Source organism: Bubalus kerabau, chromosome 5 (genome assembly GCF_029407905.1).
Source record: "Bubalus kerabau isolate K-KA32 ecotype Philippines breed swamp buffalo chromosome 5, PCC_UOA_SB_1v2, whole genome shotgun sequence".
NCBI classification, from domain to species: Eukaryota; Metazoa; Chordata; class Mammalia; order Artiodactyla; family Bovidae; genus Bubalus; species Bubalus kerabau.
Window position 1 is genome coordinate 118,539,598 of NC_073628.1, and position 27,435 is coordinate 118,567,032.

The window sequence follows — 27,435 nt, forward strand, 5'->3', positions numbered from 1 at the left end:
CATTCTTTAAAAGTACATTTATGAGAGGGTGAGATGAATGGAGAGAAAGCATATACATTACCATATATTAAATAGATAGCCAATGGAAATTTGCTGTTTGACTCAGGGAACTCAAACTGGGGCTCTATAACAACCTGAAGGGTGGGAAAGGGTGGGAAATGTGAGGGAGGTTCAAGAGGGAGAGATCATATGTACACCTGTGGCTAATTCATGGGCTTCCCACATGGCTCACTGGTAAAAGAATCTGTCTGCCAAGGCAGGAGTTGCAGGAAACCCCAGGGTTGATCCCTGGCTTCGTAAGATCCCCTGGAGAAGGAAATGGCAACTACTCCAGTGTTCTTGCTGGGAGAATCCCATACACAGAGGAACCTAATTCAGGGCTAATTCATGTTGATGAATGAGAGAAATCAAACCAATGTTGTAAAGCAATCATCCTTCAATTAAATAAATAAATAAAAAGAAAAAACTTATAGCTAACATCATTCTTAACAAGACAAGTATTTAATAGGAGAAGAACAAGTTGGACAACTTGTGAATTTGTATGGAGAGGTTCTACCAATGACAAATGACATAAAGATAAGGTTCAATGGGCAGCTGAAATTGTGAAGTGGAGTTCACAGAAACTAGAGATATAGCTTCACCATAACAGTGAAAGTCACTTCCTCATGTCAATGAAAACTGAAACCACAGAGGATGTAGAGATTACCTAGCAGAAAAAAATCATAAGGCAAGAGTCAAGAGAATTGAGTTGAAACATTAGGGCAACACCTGTACACAAGAAACAGTGAAAGAAGAAATCAGCAGTGGAAATTTAGAAATATTGATCTATAACAACTGCTGGTCACTCATGCTCTGTCTTGCTGAAATGACTGCCAATGAATCCATAATGGAAGTTTTCCTTGGAAAAAAAAAAAAAAGCCCCTTTAAAATACTCCTTCTCTTCTTCCATTGGGGTTGTCAAATGATTAGACCAAGCTTAGGATGGGTACATTAAGTTAATCTCTAGGAAACAAGCAGAGTAACCAATTTATCCACTCTGCTCTTCAATCACAGTTCAAAGCCCTGAAGTCTGGCAGAGGCCCTTCCCCATTCCCTAACTGGAGAAGAATCCAGGGTCACCGTCTCTTTCTCGCTGTCAACGATGCTTTCTTGTTTTCCAGAAACTTGACAGAAGTCCTCCTAAACACACAGCACTTGGAGTTCTTCAGGGAGTTCCTCAGAGAACGGAGGGCTGAAACCCCATTGCAGTTCCTGGTCGCCATACAGAAGATCAGCATTGAGACAAATGAAAAGATTTATAAGTCTCTCTTTGAAAACATAATCAAGACTTTCTTCCACGGAAAAAACTCTCCTGGTATGCATTCTCCTCTCCTGAAATTGTTTCCTTTACTCTTTAGAATCTTAGGTTTGGGGAAGAGACTGCTCTATCCCTGAGAAAGCAGAACAGAGCAGCGGCCACATGGGGCAGTATTGAGACAAAGCTGAAGACGGTGAAAGCAGAGAATAATAATAAATCCACTTTTAAAAACTGAAGTATAGTTAATTTCCATTAGATTTGTCTCAGATATAGGGCATAGTGATTCAGCATTTTTATAGAGTATAATCCACTTAAAGTTATTATAAATTACTATATTATATATTATTATATATTATATTATACAAAGTTAATATAAGACTATATTCCCTGTGCTATATAATACATCCTTGGTGGTCGTGGTGAAGTCACAAAGTCATGTCCGATTCTTGCAACCGCATGAACACCAGCCCACCAGGCTCCTCTGTCCATGTGGTTTTTCCAGGCAAGATTACTAGAGTGGGTTGCCATTTCTTTATCCAACAACATATCCTTATATCTTATTTATCTTATACATAGTTCATATCTCTTCATCCCCTCCTCCTATCTTGTGCCACCTCCCTCCCCTCTTCCCATTGATAACCACTAGCTTATTCTCTATATCCGTGAATCTGTTTATGTTCTGTTATATTCATTTTTTTTTTATTTTTTAGATTCCACATATAAGTGATAACATGCAGTGTTTCAAAGAAGAAAAAACAAATCAAATCTATCATTATTTTTCTTAAAGATAAAACTGAAAGAAAAATACACAGGCCCAAAAAACTACATGCATTGTTGTTCTTTTATATGTAACCATCCTGAAGTATAATATTGATAAGACAGAATGGATAGTGGGTTAAAATCAGAATGTGCTTGAAGCAAGAGTTTTATTTAAATTCTTAACATGTGTTAGTATTTAGTTTTTTATAAGTAGGAAAATTGCTATAGAAAAACTAAAATAATAATACAATAATAAATCCAAAATATAATACCACAAGTAAAAGAAGATACTTGTACTTGTATGTGAAATATATCCTCTCAACCCTGAAAGTAGGATTTAATTTAATTCTTAAGAGATAGGTATAAATAACTTAGAAGGTAGGGATAAATAACTCCATTTTTCTAATGAGGAAAGTAAAACATGGAGAAGTTAACTAACTTGTCCAATTAGTGAAACTTGAATTCAAACTCCAGTCATTTGATCCTTCACATCAAGTAGACTGGAGTTAGATCCAAAATCATGTGTTAGCAGGATGCAAAGCTAGAGTGTCCACCATCTATGGGATGAAAAGAGTACTGAAAGGTGCTGAGAAGGAGAACTGTCTCCCTGAAAATCTTTGTTGCGTAAGTTTTGTCTTATTTTCTTGCCTAAGGCAGGAGGGTAAATCTGATCCATGTAAATTCATCTTGTCCAGAAGCAGAAACTGCAAGTCAAGTACTGACCTATAATTCTAGAGGAAAACCAAAGAGGGTGAGCATGATCCCATCCTGGAGGTAAACAAATCTTCTTGCAAAGCAATGAAGAAGCCTCCTGTTTTGGAACAGATGAACAGATAGGCTTGTGTGTGTGTTTTGCTTGTGTTAAACCAAGATAGGTTATAAATTATGAAAGAAGAAAAAGCAGTAAAATGGGCAGGTCTTTACTTGTGAAGTTGCTCAGTCATGTCTGTTTGCAACCCCATGGACTGTAGCCTACCAGGGTCCTCTGTCCATGGAATTTTCCAGGCAAGAGTACTGGAGTGGGTTGCCATTTCCTTCTCCAGGGGATCTTCCTGACCCAGGGATCGAATCCAGGTCTCCCACATTGCAGGCAGACACTCTACCATCTGAGCCACCAGGGAAGCTAAAATGGGCAGGTCTTTACTTGTAAGTAATATTTATTTGTTGAGTCTCAGGATATTAAGTTTTGTGCATCATTTTGAATGAGCTAGAAGAGAAAGAAGAATATGCAGATCCTGTCCTTAATAAGCTTTTAAATCTTTTTAATGAACACAGTAGTCTTTGAACTCCTGGAGAATCATATTGCCCTTAGAATATTTATTGGTAATCTTGGATTTCCCATCTGCCTCAGCCACTTAACTTTAATCCTTTATTCCTCTATTCTCTTAACTGAAAACTTCAAACTAGCTGCAGAAATGGAGTCCTTTAAACATTGCTTTCCCCTTAAGCACTTATCTTTGAAATTTGGAATGGACTAAACCAGGAAGTATTTGCTCTACAAATACGCATACACATAGCAGTCCAAATGTACTTTTGAGATTTTCAAACAAACTGTGGAGAGCTGAATCTGGCCAGATTGAGAACAAGGAACCATAAGGCTCTTGGATGAAAAAAATCCTAGCCACCTCAGAAATGGTACCTAAGAAAATGATGACTTTTCTTCTCTCTTGCATTTTTTAGAACAAATGCTGCAGTGTAATGCCCCTATTATCAAGGAAGTCTCTCTCATGCATCATGTCAGCACAACAACGTTGTTAATGCTCCAGGGCTTTGTCATGAGATCTCTGGAAGAAAAGTGGTGAGTGTTGCTGGGTGAAGGCAGTGATTCTCTGAAGCTGCTCGTTGACTTCTGAAAGTCACATTAGTGTCAGAGTCTACTCTCACGGTTCACTGCCAAGTGTCCCTACAAAATAAAAGCTGAACTTGCCCTGAACCCTCTTACCTGCCTACCTGCACACACACACACACACACATTTCTGTTCACCTCCCTGAGCGAGGAACACTACAGTATTGGTCAGGAAGAACAGACTGACGTGAGCAAAGGATTGGAATGGTTAGAGGAGTGTTTTTGAATATCTCACCATTCACCAAATTCCCCTTCCTCCAAAAGCTGAGAGAGGTTTGCCTGGACTGTTATCTTTCATGTACCATGTTTTTGCATTCTTTAATATTCCTGGTCTCCTGCTGCAGGTTTAAAGATTACCAAGAACTGTTTCCACCTCAACCTTTGGAGAAGGAAGCTGAAATACCAATAACTTCACCCAAGAAGCCCTCAAAGACGGCAGTTTACCTGCAGGAATCCCAGGTCAGTGGGGAAGATAGCAAAGACAAGACTGGGGACCGGGAAACCACGCCTAGGCATTGCCGACCACACAGAAGACTTGCACTGTTAGCTTATTTATTCACCAAAGCAGCTACTCTTTGGGATAGGTTTTCAAATCTCCATTTCCAACGGAAGAATTTGAGGCTCAGAGCAATTGTTACAGAGGGAATTTCAAGAAACCCCTGTCTTCGCTATTTGTGATTAGAACCAGTTGAATGGCAGGCACAGAGGCTGGTCATATGGAGATCAAAATGTCAGTTTGTTGGTTGGTTTTTAACTACTGAAAGCTGATTTGGGGGACATGGATTGGCTGTGAAGTCAAGTGGGTTTAATAATCCTCTCTGTATCCTTACTTTCTTACATGTCCAGTCACTAACAAAGAAGAACAGTTAGACCCCCACTTAGCTGGGTGAGCTCCCTGCTGTATGACAAAAGGCAGGCCTGAACACAGGTGTCTGCAGACCAGCAGCTCCCAGAGAGAACTCTGGAGGCTAAAGAACAAAGCCTGCCCTGTCCTGCTTCCAAGCTCATCAATTATCGAACTCATGCTTTCTCCCATGGGAGGACAGAAGAGGGAAAGAAAGAGGAGACAGGAATATGATTCAGGAAAGTCTCTTCATAGGGTTTGAGAAAAAAAGTACATACTCCTCTTAAATAATCACTTGATCAGCATGTTGTAGAACTGGTCATCAGAAAGATGAAAGGTAGGGAGGGACAAGATAAGGGTCAGGAAGGAAGAGTTATTATAGGACTATATAAAATCACATGTGTGAAGTTTTTGAAAATTGTAGAGTACAGTTTAAAGAAATTTTCATTCAATTTTTTTTAAAAAGATGTGACAAAGAAATTTTTTAACCCAACAGAACTCCAAATCATGTATGTATTATAGTCACAACTATATCAAATTATATACCCACTGGGTGAAATAAAAACAATTATATTAGAATAGTGAAAAAATAATGCCTATGCCCACTGATGCAGAACCCCAGGTATGATAACATGCTGCTCCCTTCTTTCTCCTTTTTATTTCCTCCATATGTGGGTCAACCCAACTCTATGTCAGAGTACCATGAATGATCATTTGGGAGAGTGAAAAGAATACTGCATCCAACACCAGGATGCTGAGTTTTAATTCAGGTCTTTCAGTTGCTGTTGGTTAACAAGGTGTAAAAAGGATTCAGCATGTACTTGTTCCTGCTTCGTGCTGAGCACTGCACATAGTGATATACATATATTATGACTAACCTTCACCATAACCCTGAAGGCTATTGTTTCTATCTTTCACATGGAGACATTGAGACATACATTAAGGAAATTGACCCAAATTACCCAATTAAGGTGAAGATGGGCTCCAGACTCAAAACTTCTGACACTAAATCCAGTAGTTTACATGCTTTGCCACTGACTCTCTGTGGGCTTCCCAGGTGGCTCAGCATTAAAGAATCCACCTGCAGAAGACTGCGGGTTTGATCCCTGGAGGGATCTCCAGGAAGGTACCCTGGAGAAGGAAATGAACCCACTCCAGTATTCTTGCCTGGGAAATCCTATGGACAGAGGAGCCTGGCAGGCTACAGTCCATGGGGTCATAAAAGAGTCAGACACAAATTAGCAACTAAAATTCATTCATTCACTAGCTCTCTAAAGCCAGGCTTACATTGAGGTTTCCTCTCTATGAAATGAGACAACTGAACTAGTTAATCAAGATTCTTTCTGGCTCTGAATATCAGCTGCTGCTGCTGCTGCTACTGCTAAGTCACTTCAGTCCTGTCCGACTCTGTGCGACCCCATAGACAGCAGCCCACCAGGCTCCCCAGTCCCTGGGATTCTCCAGGCAAGAACACTGGAGTGGGTTGCCATTTCAAGGGGTAAATAAACTAGAGAATTGTCACTGGTAATCTATTAAGAAATAGGTGAAGAAATGTAACATGCATTTTTAATGTGTCCCTGTGTGGTGGTGGTGGGGGGAGTGTATGAGTGTGTACATGTGTAGTTATATTTTCCTTTTATAATGCTTAGAAATGATTTACTCATTTCCTTATTTCTTCAACATTTCAAAATCTGCTTGAGCTATTATTCCCCTTCCTGTGAGTCATGTGTATCTCTGTCCTCTGTCTCTTTCTGTTTTTAGCTCTCACATGCCCTCTCCCATTCATGGCATCTCAAATCTTCACTGTAGGAAGACTATGGTAGAAAGAACATTGTCAGTGGCCTCAACCATGCCTGGGTGATTCTGGCTTATTCTGGGGAAGGTTATATAAGTTCTTTGACCTGCGTTTCCTTACTTTTAAATTGAAGCTAAAACTTACTCTTTTTAAAGGAGATATGAGGATTCAATGTAATGAATGTTAAGTTTCTGGCACATAGTAGACTCAGTGAACAGCAGGCTATGCTAATGAATATGTGACTCTCCTTTCTCTTTCCCCAGAAGAGAGGTTGGCTGAAGATGATCAGCTTTATTAGGAGCTTTTGTAATTACCGCAGATTTATGTCTCATCCCCATAAGCGCCAGGAACTTGAAGACTATCTTCACCTGGAAGTACACAGCAAGGAAAGTAAGTCACTTCTCTATTTATTCCTCTTCCCTGTTGATATTTTAGCTACAAGGGTTAACCCAGGTAAGAAGCTACAGAGCTTACTGCTTTATGTCATGCTACTGCAGAACCACACCTGGGTTCACTCACTTACCTGCAGCACAGCCAGTCTTCTAACACTGAGTTGTGGTGAAGAAAGGTATAGCATTTTTTGCGAGGCATCCAACACAGAGCCAAGCAAGGAGCATGGGCAGCTCATGCTCAAAAGACCCGAACTCCTGTTGCCTTTTAGGGAAGGATTTTTAAAGGCAAGATGAGGGAGAGGGTTGCAGGGTACCTGATCAGCTCATTGATATTCTTCTGATTGGTTGGTAGTGAGATAATTGGGGGTCAACCTCATCAACCTTCTGGTTCATATTGGTCTGGGATCTACATGCTGGTGGTCAGCATGCAATTAACTTCTTTCACTTGATTGGGGTTTTAGTGTCCAAAAAACAACTCAAGGATATGGCTCATATAGATTATTATCTATAGCCTTTGAAGAGGAACCAAAGGTCCTTGGTTGGATAAACTACGGATAACTACTATTATTTTGTCTTGCTTGACTCTTTTCCTTAGTTGCTGCTGCATTTTCTCACTTGTCTGATTCAATTTGTGCTTTGGAACTCAGAGAAGGCCCAGGAGGCTAAAGCTTTTCTTCAAACAAGAGGCAGGGCACGTGGGGGGTGGAGGTGGAGGTGTCTGTCCCTGGGAAGGCCCTGCAGGGTCCTGTTTGCTTTCAATGCTTGCATTAGCCTGGGGTCTAGCAAGAACTCCAGGTCCTGGGTATGAAGGCAAGCCTCGTTCCACATAGTGAGGATGTAAGCCCAGTGCATTCTGTTTCAGAAGCCAGAAAAGACAGGTAGTGATCAGTCTCAAGAACTTTGAATTCTCACATGTTACAAAACTACTTCCTCATGTTGTTTGTATGGATTTATTCAACTCCCTCATTCATTAGTTCATTTGTTCATTCAGTGCACTTTTTGAGAATCCACAGTGTGGCCAGCACTTTTCCAGGTGCTGGAGATACAGTAATGAATTTGCAGCATATGATCTGCCCTTATGGCATCCCATTTTTCAGGCAAGACAGAAAATGAGAGTCACAGATATTGGAGCCAGATTGCCTAGATTTGAATCTGCCACTTTCTAACTGGAGGATCCTGCATGAGTGACTTTGTGCCTCACCTGTAGAATGGAAATAATAATTGTGTTGTTGTGAGAATTAAATGAGTTAATACATGTAAAGCCTCTTAGAACTATTCTTGGCAATAGTAAGTGCTATAAAAGGGTAGGGGCTTCCCAGGTGGCATTAGTGGTAAAGAACCCCCATGCCATTGCAGGAGATGTAAGAGACATGGGTTTGATTCTTGGATGGGGAAGATTCCCCTGGAGGAGGGCCTGGCAACCCGCTCCAAACACACAGCATGTACACGTAAAAGGTTTAGTCAGTATTCTTGCTATTTTTATAGAATTGTGACGAATGATCCCATTGATAAATGTTAATTCCTCTCTCTCTCTCTCTCTTCCTCCCTCTCCCCCTCTCTCAGATTTCTCCACAGCCCCAAACATATCAGGACGCCCAATGCCAAATCCCAGTGTCCGGAGCACAGATCATGAAAATGGAGACATCGTCCTTATGAAGCGCCGGGTATTTGGTCACAGGATTATCATCATCAACTATGCCGTCAATGATTTCTATTTCTTTTCTGAAATGGAAAAGTAAGTTTCCTATTTCTCCTTCCCTTCATGGCTTTCCACACTTAGTTCCTCCCAGCAAAGACTGCAGTGGCCTGGAAGAGACACAAGGACTTCAGCTCTGCCAGGCAGCAGTCTCCACCTGAAAACCTCACTGTGTAAGGTCCCTGAATCCATGCCCACCATTCTTTCCTCTCAATCTTAAAAGCTCCTCCGTATTCTGCAGTTCCCGCTGTTGAAATGCACTTATTTATACCCAGAAAGTGGAGCACTTTTTCCCTATTATTTGTTAATATGATAGATGTCCACTTATGTTGCATAACTGGACCAATAGTTCTTTCATTAAAGCAAGGAAGTATAACAATAAAATATGTGTATATGAATGTATGACATTAAGCAGATAAATTTTTAAGTTAAAACATACTCATGTAAATTTACCTGTAAAACTTGAAGTAAAGCCAAAACCATTCCACTAATTGGAGGTCTACATATTTTTCTTGTGTAAACCATACCTAAAATGTGATCTACTATTTCTAACTTTTCTCTTCTGTAGTGGAGGGAGAAACTATAGTTACTGCAAAACAATTTAATCCTTCTGGATTTTTATACTTATTTTTTCAACATTTAAAATTGCCTTCCACACCTATCTAACTCAGTAGTAATTTTTAATTTTTTAATTTTTAAAAATTGGAGTCTAGCTGATCTCATTAGCCATTTTTTAATACAGTTTTTAAAATTTATGTTATCATGTGGGATCTTAGTTCCCCCACCAGGGATTGAACCCTCATGCACTGCATTGAAAGAGGGTAGTCTTAGACATTGGGCCTCAGGGAAGTCCCAATAGCAATTTTTTATATAGAAACTTGCCTTTATTGAAACATCCCAAAGCATTCAAATTTGTTTTCACAAAAACAACAAGTTCCTTTTCTTTTCATGTTCATAGTTTTTCAATTTTCATAAATTACAAATTAAAGTAACAACAGGCAAAAATACTTGGAAAGAGATATGAATAGCTCTCTGTAACTATTTGCCTCAGTTAGTTACAGAAAAGCGAGCGAGTTCATGAAAAGGTCCCAGCAGTGCGTATGGTGGGTATGCCATCAGGATCGGGCAATGTGTTCTTTAGACATGCAGGGCACCTACCTGATAACTCAGCACACCAGTTAGGGGTGTTTGGTTAAGAGATCTCCCTCCCTTGGTACCCCAAGGAAGGGTTTGGCTCAGTTCCACATATATTTATTGATTGTTTATTATTTCTTAGGCACTGAATTTAGCATTGCAGATATAAAAAAAAAAAAACCTGCTAAGGCATGTTCTCTGTTCTCCAAGACCTCCACGGACTAATGGGATGGCAGAGAAAAAACACAAATGGAAGTTAAGAAGTAGGATGATAATTGTCAAGTCAAGCCCAGGAAGTACATTTAGACAACTGAGTGCTTAGGAGCGGTTTCTTGGGAGACAGGTCACCTAAGCTGAACTTTGAAGGATGAGTAGCGGTTAGTGAGGGTTTTTGTTTGTTTGTTTTCTAAGTGTTCAAGGGGGAGGCGAGTGAGGAGCAGAAAAATAATACCAGCGTGAACAGCCCCCCTGGTGCTCCAAGTCCTGCCACCATCATCTCTGCTTGCTCACTTGCCCTCTACAAACTTGTCCACACAGCAACCAGAGCAGCCTTTTCTCAGCGTAGACCGATTATATCACTCTCCTGTTTAAAGCGTGCCAGCAGCTTCCCATTCCCACTGGCAGGAAGTCCAGACATCCTCTCACTGCCTAAAGAGCCTTGATGAACAGAGCCTGTCTGTATCTTGGAGCTGACCTCACGCTACCTGCCACTCACCCCACGCTCTAGCAAGGAGGGTCTCTGCTCTGTCTTACCGGTGCCCTCCCAAGATGGTGCCTGCCTCAGAGCCTTTGCACTCCTGCCCTCTTGGCGGGAAGAAGCCCCTGCCCTCAGATCTTCAGATGACTGTCTTTTTCTTTTTCGTTGTACAAGTCTCAGTGCCTGCCCCCTTTCCTATCACTCATCCCCTTTTGTTGTCTCCTTAGCATTCTACTGCATATTGAATTATTCATCTGTTTACGTAAATGTGTCTTCTTCCTCTCACTGATTATGAGCTCCTGGAAAGCAGGATATAGTTTACTGTGTTCACTGCTGAACCCCTGCTCCTGGAACTGCACCAGCACAGAGTAAAACCTTAATAACTGCCCGCTGATCAAGTATATGAATGGACATGCAGAATAGGCTGATAATGGGAGGCCCATGGTACTCTACTCTTAGGAAGATTTTAAACGGTTAAGATTTAAAATGGCCTGAGAGAAGTATGCTGTGTACTTAAGGTATAACTGACAGATATTTTGGTTAGTAAAAGAATATACTGCTAGAAGACAGTTGCTGCCAGGGGCTGGAGGAAAGACGAAATGGGAGTTAGTGTTTTTTGTGTATGGAGTTTTAGTTTGGGAAGATGAAAACAGTTCTGGAGTCAGTTGATGGTGATGACTTCACAGTTTATATGGATGTACTTAATGTCACTGACCTCTACACCTAAAAATGATTAAACTGGAAATCGTATGTCCTGCATATTTTACTATCATAAAAAAAAATTTAAGGAAAGGAATACGTTGCTTCAGAGAGTGGTGGTAATTGTGAGAGGGTCAGCACAGGAGGGGAAAAAAGAGCAAGATAACACTTAGCTCTTGAAATAGTTGCAGGCAAAACCAATGAAGGTCCAGGATGGGTAAAGAAGGGAGGATGGGATAAATAAGGGAGCTTGCAGTGAAGAAATATACTTGAAGAAGCACTTGGCATAACCTGTGACATGTGGTAGGTGCTCAACATTTGCCAATGGATGAATTATGATTGAATGAATGACCTGGCTCAGGACTAGCTCTTATGTTTTTAGGACAGAAATAGATCTGGGCCAGAAACACTGTTTAATTTTGCATTTTCTCCTTGCTGATTTCCTCTTTACTACTTCTTTTTAGATTTAATGATTTGGTGAGTTCAGCTCGTGTGCGACAAGTCAACCGGGCATACAGCGAAAATGATGTGATCCTAATGAAGTCCAAAATTAGTATCATCCTAAAGCTGTACCTGCATGCAGATGTCCCTCCAAGGCTAAGAGTAAGGAGGACCCCCACTCCTCTCTGGCCTTTTGCCAAGAAGCATTTGCCCCTATAAGAATCCTGAAAGCTTTCATAAGGCACCTCCTAAGTCTGGGTCAACCCAATGACCTTTACCTAGCAGTCCCATTAAAAATTTCTGCCTTTGGGGAGGGGATGGTCTTAAAAGTCCTGAGGTCCAGAAGAGGTTTCCTGCCTTCCCTGGAACCTCTGCCAGTGACAGGCTCCCACTCTGTGGGTAGGTGAACATCTCTGATGCCCAGAAGGACGCGATCCTTACTGCCATTTCAGACGGCCACCTGGATCGGAGCATCTTCCATGGGGCTATCATGTCTGTCTTCCCCATCATTATGTACTTCTGGAAAAGGTAACTTTCTCCCTTCATCTGAGGACCATGAGGTCAGAAAAACACATTTGACTTTTGAGAGACCTTTCTGTCTTCTTCTAGCCCTCTGTTTCAGTTTCTACTTTCGTGGGAACTACAGTGGTATGTCCTTCTCCTGCTCACTCACTCTATCCCTCACACTGAACACTGAGTGAGAGGGTGGAAAGCCATGCAAGGGGTGTGTAACTGGCTCCCCCTCTCTTTTGGGCTTGCTTGGAAGAGGTGTTAGGTTTCTTAGGTTTCGGTTCCTCACCTAAAGATGAGGGTACGTGTGTGCTCAGTTGCTTTAGTCGCGTCTGACTCTTTGCCACCTCATGGACTGCGGCCCATCAGGCTCCTCTGTCCATGGGAATTCTCCAGGCAAGAATACTGGAGTGGATTGCCATTTCCTCCTCCAGGGGATCTGCCTGACCCAGGTGTCAAACCTGCATCTCTTACATCTCCTGCATTGGCAAGCAGGTTCTTTACCATTATCCCCACCTGGGAAGGCCCCAAGGATGAGAGTGGACTGCAAGTACTTGGGGGGAAATTCTGTCAAGACTAACACAATTGTATTTGTGCTCAAGGAGTCTCATGAAGGCAGTAACCAGAAAACCTTTGCTCTGTTAGGCTGAAATCCCATAATTATCACTAGGGGCACGACTATTAGATATTTCCATTTTCAAAGGAGATGGACAATCAGATTTGCATGCCATATCTCTCAAGATTAAAGTAGCAAATGTGGCCATTAACTCAAAGTGAAAACATGGTGAGGAATCTGTGAAGGTCAAAATACAAACATTAAACTAACCAAATGGCTGCGTGACAGATACAACGTGAGGCCCACTGCTTTCAGAACCTGCTTGTCATGGCTTGGGCTGAGAGACTGGCCCAGGTCCTCACAGTCTTCCCAGCCAGTTATTAACTCCTGTGATCTACTCCAGCTCCAGCTCATGCCATCAACATAGTGACAGGCAGTACCCTAGGGGATAGTGACCAGAGGACAGCTGGCTGAAATGTTCCCAGACCAGGCTGATTTGGACATTTAGACTATTTTGTGATTCTGACTCCTAAGGGTTCCCCTCTCCTACAAAAAAAAATTTTTTTGTTTATTAAAATAGAAGTAAAGGTTGTTTACACTTCCCTTGTAGCTCAGTCAGTAAAGAATCTGCCTGCAATGCAGGAGGCCTGGGTTCAGTCCCTGGGTCAGGAAGATCCCCTGGAGAAGGGAATGGCTCCACTTCAATATTCTTTTTTATTTATTTATTTATTTATTTTTATTTTTAAACTTTACAATATTGTATTAGTTTTGCCAAATATCGAAATGAATTCGCCACAGGTATACCTGTGTTCCCCATCCTGAACCCTCTTCCCTCCTCCCTCCCCATACCCTCCCTCTGGGTCGTCCCAGTGCACCAGCCCCAAGCACGCAGTATCGTGCATCGAACCTGGACTGGCGACTTGTTTCATACATGATATTATACATGTTTCAATGCCATTCTCCCAAATCTCCCCACCCTCTCCCTCTCCCACAGAGTCCATAAGACTGATCTATACATCAGTGTCTCTTTTGCTGTCTCGTACACAGGGTTATTGTTACCATCTTTCTAAATTCCATATATATGCGTTAGTATACTGTATTGGTGTTTTTCTTTCTGGCTTACTTCACTCTGTATAATAGGCTCCAGTTTCGTCCACCTCATTAGAACTGATTCAAATGTATTCTTTTTAATGGCTGAGTAATACTCCATTGTGTATATGTACCACAGCTTTCTTATCCATTCATCTGCTGATGGGCATCTAATATTCTTGCCTGGAGAATCCCATGGACAGAGGAGCCTGGCAGGCTATAGTACATGGGATCATAATAGTTGGACATGACTCAGTGACTAAACCACAGGTTGTTTACCCATCATCAGCCTTTACTTTAAAATCACCAAGATAATAAATTATTTAATGTAGAATTAAAAAAATACAAAAATCTAAGATCAAGATAATCAGTTTAGCCTTTTGTTTTATTTTTTATTATTATTATTTTGTGTGTGTCCACACCACGTGGCATGCAGAATCTTAGTTCCTCGACCAGGGATCGAACCTGTACCCCTTGCAGTGAAAGCACAGAGTCTTAACCATTAGACCAACAGGGAAGCTCCCAGGTTAGCCTTTTGAACACCAATTTTTATCTAGCACTTAAATCTAAACTTGATTCTAGTTCTCCAAACCAGGACTCAATGGAAACTCATCCTGAAACTTTCCAGACATTTAGAAGCCCCTGAGAAATACATGCTGTTCCTGGTTGGAGTCAGTGCTCAGCTCTTCCTCAGACCTATTGAGGAAGTATAGAGGTGCTTCAGGCAGGCTTTGAATCCCTAATCCTCATGGAGCCGGTTCTTTACTTCCTTTCCTGTGCACTTACAGAGTTTCATGTTGTGCAAACTGTGTTCATGCACTTTACCCCAGACAGCCTCTCATCAACGCTGTGAGGTGGGTGGGGCAAAGTCTTACTGTCACTATTTTATAGATGAGGAAACTGAGGTTCAGAGTGATTAAGGGACTCGCCCAGGATCACTTGGTAAGTAGTAAAACCAGGACTAGAAGCCAGGTCTCTTGGTCTCTTAAGCACCATAAAGAATGCATTTGTGGCGTAGTGGGTGGTTCATGATGAAAGGGACACCCAGTTCAGTAAGTGGAATGGGAAAAACCAACTGTGAATGAATAGAGTACCATTCAGGGAGGAGGAGGAAGGGTGGAGGTCAAGACACCAAGACTGACCTCCAAGAGGTTGCCATCCAAGGGCAGGCTGACAGAGAGCAAAGGGTTAGAGGCCATGGAGGAAGGGTGGGGAATGTTCCAGGGTTTCTAGGGAGTGAGAGTTCCCAGGTTGCAGTGAGTCTACATGAGGAACCAGGGTCTACTCCAGGGAAAGGACTCTGGGGAATAAGCTGAGGGGATCACAGCCCCCAGTTAAGGGACAGGTTGGAAACTAAGAATCAGGCCCCTGGAGGAGGCCAGTCAGACACTCTGACTGTTCCAGGTAGGGTTATAGGTAGTGATTTCACCCCGCCCCCCACCCACATCCACCACCCCAACCCCTCCACCCCCCGCCCCCGCCGCCCCCCGCCCCAGTCTAAGGCTGAAGTCAGCATCCCAGCAGTTAGCCCCACCCAGGCCTCAGTGCTGCACATTCTTTACAGACTCCATTCACTGGTGATTCCAGAAGGAAGTCCTAACATCCCACCCAGGCCAGGCATTCCCTGGAGCCGGGCCTGGACAAAGAGGCGGCCTCAGAGGGCCTCTGGCAGGCAGCACTCTGAGGCCCAGGGCTCTCCTCCTCTCTGTAGGACACGACCCCCTCTCTGTGAGGACTTGTCCCCACCCACTTCCTCTGTGCTCAGTGGTCCAGCCCCTTCAGTGGGTGGTTTTCTCTCTGTGACTCGAAGCCATTTTTCTCATAGGTTTTGTGCCTGGAAAGCAATCCAGTCTTACTTCCAGTACATGGGAAAGAAGTTCAAGGACATAATAATTTCTCCCAAACCTGTGTACAAGTACCCTCCTTGGAGTGGAGGTAAGCTTCACTGTGACCCACAGCCCCATTCTCTAGCAGACGAGACTCATGAAGGGAGAGCAAAGCCCAGAAGGACCAGCTGTAAGACTTCACAGAGGGCATTTGCTGGGGGGTGGCCATCTTATTACCTTGGCCCTCAGAGAAGCATTAACACCTTATTTTATCTGTGGCTCTCAGTGCTAGCAAAAGGGTACCCCACCCACACACTCCTCCTTGGCGGTACCTCCCGGGGTGCCTCTGGGGACATAGGTCTCAGACTCCATGGTCAGTAACGGAGGTGGCAAGCTACTTCACTACCATGGGTGAAGGTTCCTGTTCCAACTATCTCCATCCAGCCCTACCATTTGAAAGAGCAAAAGTCTTAGTCACTCAGTTGTGTCCGATGCTTTGTGACTCCATGGACTGTAGCCCACCTCGATCCTCTGTCCATGGGATTCTCTAGGCAAGAATACTTCAGTGGACTGCCATGCCCTCCTAGGGGATCTTCCTGACCCAAGGATCAAACCTGGGTCTCCCACATTGCTGGCAGATCTTTTACTGTCTGAGCCACCAGGGAAGCACATCTATTTTATAGTGTTCAGTCAGTTCAGTCCCTCAGTCGTGTCCGACTCTTTGCGACCCCATGAATCGCAGCATGCCAGGCCTCCCTGTCCATCACCATCTCCCAGAGTTCACTCAAACTCACATCCATCGAGTCGGTGATGCCATCCAGCCGTCTCATCCTCTATCATCCCCTTCTCCTCCTGCCCCCAATCCCTCCCAGCATCAGAGTCTTTTCCAATGAGTCAACTCTTCACATGAGGTGGCCAAAGTACTAGAGTTTCAGCTTTAGCATCATTCCTTCCAAAGAACACTCAGGGCTGATCTCCTTTAGAATGGACTGGTTGGATCTCCTTGCAGTCCAAGGGACTCTCAAGAGTCTTCTCCAACACCACAGTTCAAGTTCAAAAGCATCAATTCTTCAGCGCTCAGCTTTCTTCACAGTCCAAGTCTCACATCCATACATGACCACTGGAAAAACCATAGCCTTGACTAGATGGACCTTTGTTGGCAAAGTAATGTCTCTGCTTTTCAATATGCTATCTAGGTTGGTCATAACTTTTCTTCCAAGGAGTAAGCATCTTTTAATTTCATAGCTGCACTCACCATCTGCAGTGATTTTGGAACCCCAAAAAATAAAGTCTGACACTGTTTCCACTGTTTCCATCTATTTCCCATGAAGTGATGGGACCAGATACCATGATCTTCGTTTTCTGAATGTTGAGCTTTAAGCCAACTTTTTCACTCTCCTCTTTCACTTTCAAGAGGCTTTTGAGTTCCTCTTCACTTTCTGCCATAAGGGTGGTGTCATCTGCATATCTGAGGTTATTGATATTTCTCCCAGCACTCTTGGTTCCAGCTTGTGCTTCTTTCAGCCCAGCGTTTCTCATGATGTACTCTGAATAAAAATTAAATAAGCAGGGTGACAATATACAGCCTTGACTACTCCTTTTCCTATTTGGAACCAGTCTGTTGTTCCATGTCCAGTTCTAACAGTTGCTTCCTGACCTGCATACAGGTTTCTCAAGAGGCAGGTCAGGTGGTCTGGTATGCCCATCTCTTTCAGAATTTTCCAGAGTTTATTGTGATCCACACAGTCAAAGGCTTTGGCATAGTCAATAAAGCAGAAATAGATGTTTTTCTGGAACTCTCTTGCCTTTTCCATGATCCAGCGGATGTTGGCAATTTGATCTCTGATTCCTCTGCCTTTTCTAAAACCAGCTTGAACATCTGGAAGTTCATGGTTCACGTATTACTGAAGCCTGGCTTGGAGAATTTTGAGCATTACTTTACTAGCATGTGAGATGAGTGCAATTGTGCAGTAGTTTGAGCATTCTTTGGCATTGCCTTTCTTTGGAATTGGAATGAAAACTGACCTTTTCCAGTCCTGTGGCCACTGCTGAGTTTTCCAAATTTGCTGGCATATTGAGTGCAGCACTTTCACAGCATCATCTTTCAGGATTTGAAAGAGCTCAACTGGAATTTCATCACCTCCACTAGCTTAGTTCATAGTGATGCTTTCTAAGGCCCACTTGACTTCACATTCCCGAATGTCTGGCTCTAGGTCAGTGATCACACCATCGTGATTATCTGGGTCGTGAAGATCTTTTTTGTACAGTTCTTCTGTGTATTCTTGCCACCTCTTCTTAATATCTTCTGCTTCTGTTAGGTCCATTCCATTTCTGTCCTTTATCAAGCCCATCTCTGCATGAAATGTTCCCTTGGTATCTCTAATTTTCTTGAAGAGATCTCTAGTCTTTCCCATTCTGTTGTTTTCCTCTATTTCTTTGCATTGATCACTGAGAAAGTCTTTCTTATCTCTTCTTGCTATTCTTTGGAACTCTGCATTCAGATGCTTCTATCTTTCCTTTTCTCCTTTGCTTTTCACCTCTCTTCTTTTCACAGCTATTTGTAAGGCCTCCCCAGACAGCCATTTTGCTTTTTTGCATTTCTATTCCATGGGGATGGTTTTGATCCCTGTCTCCTGTACAATGTCGCGAACCTCAGTCCATAATTCATCAGGCACTCTATCAGATCTAGTCTCTTAAATCTATTTCTCACTTCCACTGTATAATCATAAGGGATTTGATTTAGGTCATTCCTGAATGGTCTAGTGGTTTTCCCTACTTTCTTCAATATAAGTCTGAATTTGGCAATAAGGAGCTCATGATCTGAGCCACAGTCAGCTCCTGGTCTTGTTTTTGCTGACTGTATAGAGCTTCTCCATCTTTGGCTGCAAAGAATATAATCAATCTGATTTCAGTGTTGACCATGTGTAGAGTCCAGTGATGTCCATGTGTAGAGTCTTCTCTTGTGTTGTTGGAAGAGGGTGTTTGCTATGACCAGTGCATTCTCTTGGCAAAACTCTATGAGCCTTTGCCCTTCTTCATTCCGTATTCCAAGGCCAAGTTTGCCTGTTACTCCAGGTGTTTCTTGACTTCCTACTTTTGCATTCCAGACCCCTATAATGAAAAGAACATCTTTTTTGGGTGTTAGTTCTAAAAGGTCTTGTAGGTCTTCATAGAACCGTTCAACTTCAGCTTCTTCAGCGTTACTGGTTGGGGCATAGACTTGGATTACTGTGATATTGAATGGTTTGCCTTGGAAACAAACAGAGATCATTCTGTCGTTTTTTAGATTGCATCCAAGTACTGTATTTTGGACTCTTGTTGACCATGATGGCTACTCCATTTCTTCTAAGGGATTCCTGCCCACAGTAGTAGATATAATGGTCATCTGAGTTAAATTCACCCATTCCAGTCCATTTTAGTTAGCTGATTCCTAGAATGTCAACATTCACTCTTGCCATCTCCTGTTTGACCACTTCCAATTTGCCTTGATTCATGGACCTAACATTCCAGGTTCCTATGCAATATTGCTCTTTACAGCATCAGACCTTGCTTCTATCACCAGTCACATCCACAACTGGGTATTGTTTTTGCTTTGTCTCCATCCCTTCACTCTTTCTGGAGTTATTTCTCCACTGATCTCCAGTAGCATATTGGGCCCCTATTGACTTGGGGAGTTCTTCTTTCAGTATCCTATCATTTTGCCTTTTTCATACTGTTCATGGGGTTCTCAAGGCAAGAATACTGAAGTGGTTTGCCATTCCTTTCTCCAGTGGACCACATCTGTCAGACCTCTCCACCATGACCCGCCTGTCTTGGGTTGCCCTACGGGCATGGCTTAGTTTCATTGAGTTAGACAAGGCTGTGGTCCTAGTGTGATTAGATTGACTAGTTTTCTGTGATTATGGTTTCAGTGTGTCTGCCCTCTGATGCCCTCTTGCAACACCTACCGTCTTACTTGGGTTTCTCTTACCTTGGATGTGGAGTATCTCTTCATGGCTGCTCCAGCAAAGCACAGCCGCTGCTCCTTACCTTGTACGAGGGGTATCTCCTCACCGCCGCCCCTCCTGACCTTGAATGTGGAGTAGCTTCTCTCGGCCCTCCTGCACCCTCGCAGCCACCGCTCCTTGGACATGGGGTTGTTCCACTGTGCCGCCGCCCCTGACCTCGGGCATGGGGTATAGTGTTAAGTAAGAAAATTAGGAAGTGGAGGGAGAGTATGATTTTAGCATGGTAAATATATATAAATATGTATTTATGTAATTTTTATGAAACACAGGAAAGAACTTAGAAATACAGTATCAATAGAATTATCTCTGGGTAGTGTGATTATGTGGAGAAGGCAATGGCACCCCACTCCAGTACTCTTGCCTGGAAAATCCCATGGATGGAGGAGCCTGGTAGGCTGCAGTCCATGGGGTCACTAAGAGTTGGACACGACTGAGCGACTTCACTCTCACTTTTCACTTTCCTGCATTGGAAAAGGAAATGGCAACCCACTCCAGTGTCCTTACCTGGAGAATCCCAGGGACGGGGGAGCCTCATGGGCTACCGTCTATGGGGTCGCACAGAGTCAGACACGACTGAAGTGACTTAGTAGTAGCAGCAGCAGTGTGATTATGAGAGGCTTATACAGTTATTAACATATATTAATCAATAAATATATACATATGTATGTTTTCTTAATGCAGAGCAGTTAAACTCAGCCCCTTCCCAGATACCTGCTGTGAGATTAGTACTTGAGCCAAAAAGGGAATTTTAAAGAGAAGCAGGAGGGTTCACAGGGAAGTGCCTGGCAAGGGGTAAGGCTGGATGTGTCTGCAGTAGAAATTTCGGGGAACAAAGATAAAAGATCTGTGAACTGTACCAGCATCAGGACAAAACACAGAGACAGGACAAGAAACTTAAAAATGGCCGCTAACCATCCTGAGACAGCAGGAGCTGAGTGTCCTGTCGTCTCAGCTCAAAGCCGCCCCATTCTCACGTCCACTTCCCCAGATACCCACCCCTGCCCCTATCCCATCCCCCACAAACAAGCACCCCACCTGCTTCCTGTAATGCAAACAAGGGTCCTTGAGACCTCAGTGCATCTCTGGCTGACCCCCCCAAATGGTAAGGGAAGCAAGGCTGGCTGGTGTGGAGTGTCCTGCCCCTCTGAGAGTGTCCTCACCTCAGTCCGAAACACATCATCTACCTCTCCCGCTGCAGTCACCCCAAGGGTCAATGAATATTGCTCGTCATTCTTGTCAGTGTCACATCAGCAGACGGAAATCAGCAATCTATTTAGGATGTGGGGCAGAATGTCCCTAGGGGTGAAAGGGCTTATTGGGGATGCCGGTGGGGGTAGCGGAGGAGAGGAGCAGTGAGAGGCAAAGGAGAGGGAGCGGAGAGGCAGGAAGGGCAAATGCTGCTCACTCAGAAGAGCCAGAAAGTGTCCCTTAGGAGTGGCCCCAGAGCATCCAGCCTTTGGCTCCCTTCCTCCTGCTGAGTTCCCAGGAAGCAAATGCCCAAATCTTTTCAGAAGTCTGAAGAGGGCAGCAGGGTGCCTTGAGCTAAGGGTCAGGCCACCTGGGTTCTCAGCCTGGAGAGTCCTGGGCCATCTTGCTTCCCTGTCTCAGGCTCACGCCCCCGATCTCCGTTGCAGAGGTGGTGGAGGTGGAGGTAGTGTTCTATGACTCACATCCTATAATCTGAAGAATGGTAAACAGGGGCTTTCTTGCTGACTTACACAGACTTACTCTGCTGGGCACCACTGTGCTGTGCCCCTTCTTCCTTCCAGGAGACCAAGCCATCCTCAGATTCACCTTGTGCAGAGGTATTGAGTGGTTGCGGCCTCAACCTCGGGATGCGGCAGGAAGTTCAATCCAAAACTGTGAGTTGGAGGTGGAAGTCCACTGATGTCAAAAGTCCACTACTCATTTAGAGGGTGACGGGAGGCCAAGTCTCCTTACTGAGCAGGAAGAGACCAAGACCCCCAAAATGTGAAGTGACTGCCACTCACAAGGGATGGGGGTGAGAACCAGGTCTCCTGACCACCCTTCCAGGGCTCCATGCACAGCTCTCATTTGAATAATTATATCTTCCTGATGATGGCTCCTGGTATAGACCCTTGAAGGGGAATGCCTTAAGCTTCTCTATCTCTCTCCTGGCTCTCAACCATTTCCAGGCACGGTGTGTGATCTTTATTAAGAGACAATAGTAATGGGAACATTTTCCTCCCACTGAGAGTACCTGCTGACTGAAACAGGACCTCCACCCTACACCGTCTACTTTCCAGAGGCTCCTGCTACTGATCTTCTTATCCCTGTAATAAACTCTCTGGCTCTAGCTTCACATTTTGGGGTCCTTGCTACATCCTTTTTTCTTCCCCATCTTCAGCCTCGAGCCAGTTCCACCCCCAAGCACTAAACCTGCCTCTGTGGTCTACATGGTCTCTCCCAACCAGCCTTTCCTTTCTATCCCAGTTGTCAGCATTTGTTTCCAGGCCGGGAGATACTGCTTCTCTGCTTCCCGAAGGCATGAGGTGCCAGCTTGCCCTACCTGCTTGTCCGTTTATGTCCCCTTGTTGCTTAATGAGGGAGGCAGCTACAGAACATTCCCATGATCTGTAAAATCCAAACAGCCCTAAAGTCTTGTGATTCTAGTGCTCCTCTGGCAGATTAATCTCCTTATTTTACTTCCTTGGATCTATGAGGTTGGCATCATGACCTCTGCATCCAAATGAAATGTCTCCTAAGACAAAAAAATACATATATATTGCAGCCCAGAAATGAGGCTCCTAAGTGTCCCTGGAGCACCACTGCTTCCCCCTCCCTCTCCCGGCTCCTTCCCTGGAGGCTGTCCTGGAATGACATGACCTTCCGATGAGTGCCTGTGCCATTAGTGCTGATGTGTTTTTCTCTGTATTTGTCTTTAGCTTCATCTAGCATCTTTACTCAGTCAAGACATGCGATCTCTGCCATGCAGCTGTGTCCTGTCCCAGGGTAGGCATGAGCTGGAAGTCCCCTTCTTTGGTCCAGAAGAAGTTACTTTGTCCAAGTATACGATGGGAGGGGGGGAGAAACCTAGCTCCACATCCTGACACCCCTTGGCATACAGAACCAGAAGCTGAGCCTCTCAAGAGGCTTATAGGCAGGCTAGTGAGGGAAAGGTTTCTCTATGGGTTGTTGCCCACCGCCATCAAAATGGACACTTTTAAGAAATTGGAGCCCCTGATCCACCTCCCAGTAGAATGCTATTGTTGGGGGAAGTGTCCGACATGATCTTTTGTTGCTGGCTGCCCTAATACTCTGGGGGCTTCCCAGGTGGTGCTGGTGGGTAAAGCTCTCACCTGCCATGCAGGAGATGTAAGAGACATGAGTTCAATCCCTGAGTTGGGAAGATCCCATGGAGGAGGGCATGGTAACCCACTCCAGTATTCTTGCCTGAAGAAATCCCATGGACAGAGGAGCCTGGCAGACTACAGTCCATAGGGTCGCAAAGAGTGGGACTTGACTGAAGCAACATAGCACACTAATACTCCAGTCCTCCAGAGTATCATGTATAAGACAGGAAAGAAGAGCTATTCTTCTGCATGGCCAGATATTGCAATAAGGATGGAAAGGATTTGAGACTGTCAAAATCCGATTTAGCCTAATTCACTTCTGTACAAGCATCAGAGCGGGACTGATGGTAAGTTAGGGCTATAGGAGAATCCCTAGGGGCGTCATGGAAACAGTGCCAAAGAGCTACTGGAAGGTCAAGTTTATAGACAGTAGGCTCTATGAATGGCAGGCCTGGCTTCTCACCAGCCATCCCACCTTCTCAGATCTGCTGCAAGTCCAACAGGGGCTTGGAGCTGCCCAAGTATCATTTGCTGGTGCTGGTGCCTGGAAGACAAGCCAGAAACTTGGGGGCTCTTTGCACAGAAAGACAATGGGTTGCTTCAGAGTTACAAGTTCTTGAAGAGGAAGATGAGGATAAGAATGCTGGGGTAAAAGGGTTTTGGTTTTGGCCATCGCCACACTTGAAGGGGAGGACAGCAACCAACCAGCAGAGAGTACAGCGCTGGTTACCTCAATGCCACTGTGATAACTGGCCACTCTTCTCTCTTCCTTCAGACCAAAATTACCCAGCACCAAAAAGGAGAAGAAGTAATAAAGTCAGACCCCAACAGAGGCACATCATCTCTCAGAAGCCTCCTCCCACTGACAGAACCTTTTCTGGTCAGAAATGAAATGCCCTGACGCCATCTGCCCCCAGAAAGATCAGTGGGGGAGCAGCCCAGACATTGCGGGACCAGACTGCGGTGGCTAAGATGGGAGTGGAGAGAAGCACCTCTGCCCCCCACCCCATCCCGTCCTGGAGTCAGAGACAGTCTTTCCATGGTGGGTGTGCAACAGAACACCTACCCTCGGGGTCTGGAAACCTGTTACACTCTGCAGCCACATGGCCTTGAGCAAATCCTTGATGCAAGGTGGTTGAAGAATCCCAGGAGACCTATGTGCAAATGGCATTAAACACTCTAGGAATCAAGGTACTGTTTTATCAGATCGGATCTTTTGTTTCAAGGATCCTCCCATTTGGACAATGACTCACACCCCCGTTGTCTCAGCAGATCCTCACAACCCTGTGAGTGACCATGTCTGAGATCATTTATTTTTAAATAGATGAAGAACTGGCACACAGAGAAGGTAAATGAATTTCAGAGTCTGGACCAGAACACACCACTTCCAATTCTCTGGCCAGTTCTCATTGCATGGTGACCATCTGCACAGCTTTCTACACCAAAGGAAGAGTTCTTCCCTGGAATTCTGTCCATTTGCCAAATTAATCAATAAAGAGACTCAGGAAAATGTCTAGCCTACAAGCCAAATTACTGTCATCAGAGTGACAAGGCCCATTTTCTGTCCTTTGAAGACAATTGGGAGCAAAATGAGTCAGAATATCCTAAATAAGCCCTCCACGTGGCTCATTGATTCCATGGGTGGCAGGACAAGGAAAAATTATAAAGCTTATTGGAGAATCTGGTCTAATTTCCAAACAAAGTATCCTGCTATGCTGATGACCTCTATTCCCTAGACTTTTCTCAAGATGATAAGTGTTAAGATGTGAGGACAGCAGGACTCATGCTCACCCAGGACTGTAGAATCATCTGGGTGGGGCTGTTGGACCTGCTATGACAGGTCCAGGAATACTGTAGGCAAATATGCCTAGGGCGGGTCTGGATATAGGCAAGGAGTGGGGAGCCTCTTGGGCACTGGGACAAAGTCCAGCAGAGCAAGCATTCAACATAAGGGGACCCAGAGGAAGGGAGTAAGGCCTCCTCCTCCCCCAACAGGGCCAGGGCTCCAGAAAAGGACTTCAGTTAACAGAAGCAGCAGAGGGCATGAAACAGAATTCCAGTTCCCAAAACTCAGGCAAGAAACTAAGGAAAGATGCCAGGAAAAGGATGAAGAAGAGCTCTGTTACTGGAACTGAGGTGCCAGGAATGAGCTTGGTCCAAAAGAACAGAAATCAGAACATGGAACCAGAGAAGATGTCAGGCCAGCAACAAGGTGACGGACGAGGATCTAATAAACTACCAACTCAGGGCCGTGGCCTGCCTACCCTTGCAGTGGCCTGAGGCAAGGCTGGACCCATAGGCTGGCAGTAAGTGGGTCCCACTGAAGGAAAAGAAAGGTTGTTCAGTGGGCTCATTCATAACTGTGATCTTTGCTTGTTTTTCAATTCTCTTTCTCTCTCTGCACGCTCACTCATAGGTGTATTCATGCACAGGTGTGCAAGCATATGCAAGCATGTTATTTAAAAGGCCACATGACACTTAGGAGGACCACTCGGAGTAGGAAAAAACTGTACTCTTTCATTGAGTCTCACTGATTGCTTCCCACGGTTTCTTATTCTCTCACTTCAGAGATCCCTGAAGTGAGAGAATAAGAAACTTCAGATCCTCAGAGATCTGGTGTTAGAGATAACACCAGAAGTAGGTAAATGTCCCAAAGTCAATCACCTGTAGGATGCAGGTGGGTCATGTGAGAGGGTAAAGTAACCCCCAAGGGCTAACAAGGTGGTAGAGGCTGTGATGAGCTCAAAGGGGACACAGCTCAAAGGGGACATTGACAATCAGCTCGAGCTGCAAACCCAGTGCTGTCAGAGTTCTTTACTTGGGAAAAAATAAAAGAAAGAAAAGGAAGGAGGAAGTGAAAGAGGGAGAGAAGGAAGAGGGGGAGAAAGAGGGAAGGAAGGAAAAAGAAAAATAAAAAAGAACGAGATGTCTAGAATTTTTATAACATGTGCAGGGTAAGCAAAACCTGGATGGGGGCAAGCTTGGTCCACAGCCCAGTGAGCTGCAGTTTTTGCTTTGAGCTATTTCTTTTTCTGTGAAATTATGTTTGGGTCCTGGGTCATCAGAATGAAGAAAGCGATGTCCCCACAATAGACCTACAGGGGCCACGGACCTCTAAGGAAAGGGCTGAGGCAGAAGAGACAGGTAAGGAAGCTGGTCTACTCTTGTCCCTTGTATTCTTTTTCTTTTTAATTAATTAATTTACTGTGCTGAGTCTTAGTTGCCTCGGGCAGGATCTTTAGTTGCGGCATGCAGACTTTAGTTATGGCTTGTGAGGTCTAGTTCCCTGACCAGGCATCGAGCCTGGACCCCCTGCATTGGGAATGTGGAGTCTTAGCCACTGGACCATCAGGGAAATCCCTTGTATTTGTTTTCTGTTGCTACCATAATGAATGATTGGAAACCTAGTGGCTTAAAACAACATCAAATTATTACTTGACAGTTGTGAAGGTCACAAGTCTGACCTAGGACTCATGGGGCTAACATCAAGGTGTGCAGGACTGCATTCCTTTATAGAAGCTCTATGGATGGATCCATGTCCTTGCTAGTTCAGGTTGTTGGGAGAATCCAGTCCCTGTGATTGGAGACTAAGGTCTTGTTTCCTTGCTGACTGTTTCCTTGCTGACTGTCAGGCTTTCTTTGCCCAGTTGAAAAAGCCTCAGCTCCTTAGTGGCAGACACAAGACCGTTGACAACTCGACCACAGGCTAGGTTTCCACATTCTTCTCTTGCCTCTCCTGCTCATGAACTCCAACCTCTAGCAACATGATTATCTAAAATGACCTTCCCTTTCTTCTCCACTGGGTGATAAGAGACATCACAGCACTGACATCTTCTGATTATCTCCTTTCTCCTTTTACCCTTCTGTTTCTGCAACAGTTTCCCCCCACTTCTCAGAGATACCTGTTTGTGTATGGGCTTCCCAGGAGGTGCTAATGGTAAAGAACCCACCTGCAAATGCAGGAGACGTGAGACATGGGTTCAATCCCTGGGCCAGGAAGATCTCCTGGAGGAGGAGATGATAACCCACTCCAGTATCCTTGCCTGGAGAATCCCATGGACAGAGGAGCCGAGCGGGCTACAGTCCATGGGGTCGCACAGAGTCAGAGATGACTGAAGCGACTTAACATGCATGTCTGTGCCTCGCTTACTAGACTATATACTTTTATAGGGCAGAGACCATGTCCTATTATTCTTCATACCTCCAACACCTAGCACAGTAATGCACGTAATAGTTGAGCCATCAATACACATTGAAAGCATTTGTAAGCGAACTGTGATGGGCACTGAGAATGGAGTGGAGAAAACAGAATATGCAGTTCATGGCTGCCCTGACCTTACAGCCAATTACGCTGACCTCGCAGTCCATTAGAGTAGATGGTGCTGTTGACCAGAAAATCAAATTAGTAATCAATACAATTGTGACCAGCACAATAAAGAAGAAATATCCAAATTTCCTTATGAAACATTTTCATATTCCAGTAATGCTTGATGCTTTCAGAACTTTCTGTCTTTTAAAGGAAGCTCATATAAC

General features: G+C 44.3%; 1 protein-coding gene across 1 annotated transcript in view; it reads left to right on the forward strand.

The window, feature by feature from the left end:
* RGSL1 (regulator of G protein signaling like 1) overlaps positions 1-24,394 on the forward strand; it is a 58,692-nt gene extending 34,298 nt beyond the window's left edge. The window contains exons 12-22 of the mRNA XM_055583808.1: positions 1,161-1,354; positions 3,737-3,854; positions 4,247-4,361; positions 6,805-6,931; positions 8,497-8,668; positions 11,624-11,762; positions 12,004-12,128; positions 15,581-15,690; positions 21,358-21,450; positions 22,495-22,561; positions 23,678-24,394. Of these exons, the coding sequence (XP_055439783.1) occupies positions 1,161-1,354; positions 3,737-3,854; positions 4,247-4,361; positions 6,805-6,931; positions 8,497-8,668; positions 11,624-11,762; positions 12,004-12,128; positions 15,581-15,690; positions 21,358-21,450; positions 22,495-22,561; positions 23,678-23,714 (1,297 nt within the window). The 3' untranslated portion in view covers positions 23,715-24,394. The remainder of the gene's footprint in view (positions 1-1,160; positions 1,355-3,736; positions 3,855-4,246; positions 4,362-6,804; positions 6,932-8,496; positions 8,669-11,623; positions 11,763-12,003; positions 12,129-15,580; positions 15,691-21,357; positions 21,451-22,494; positions 22,562-23,677) is intronic.
* The last annotated feature ends 3,041 nt before the right edge of the window (positions 24,395-27,435 follow it).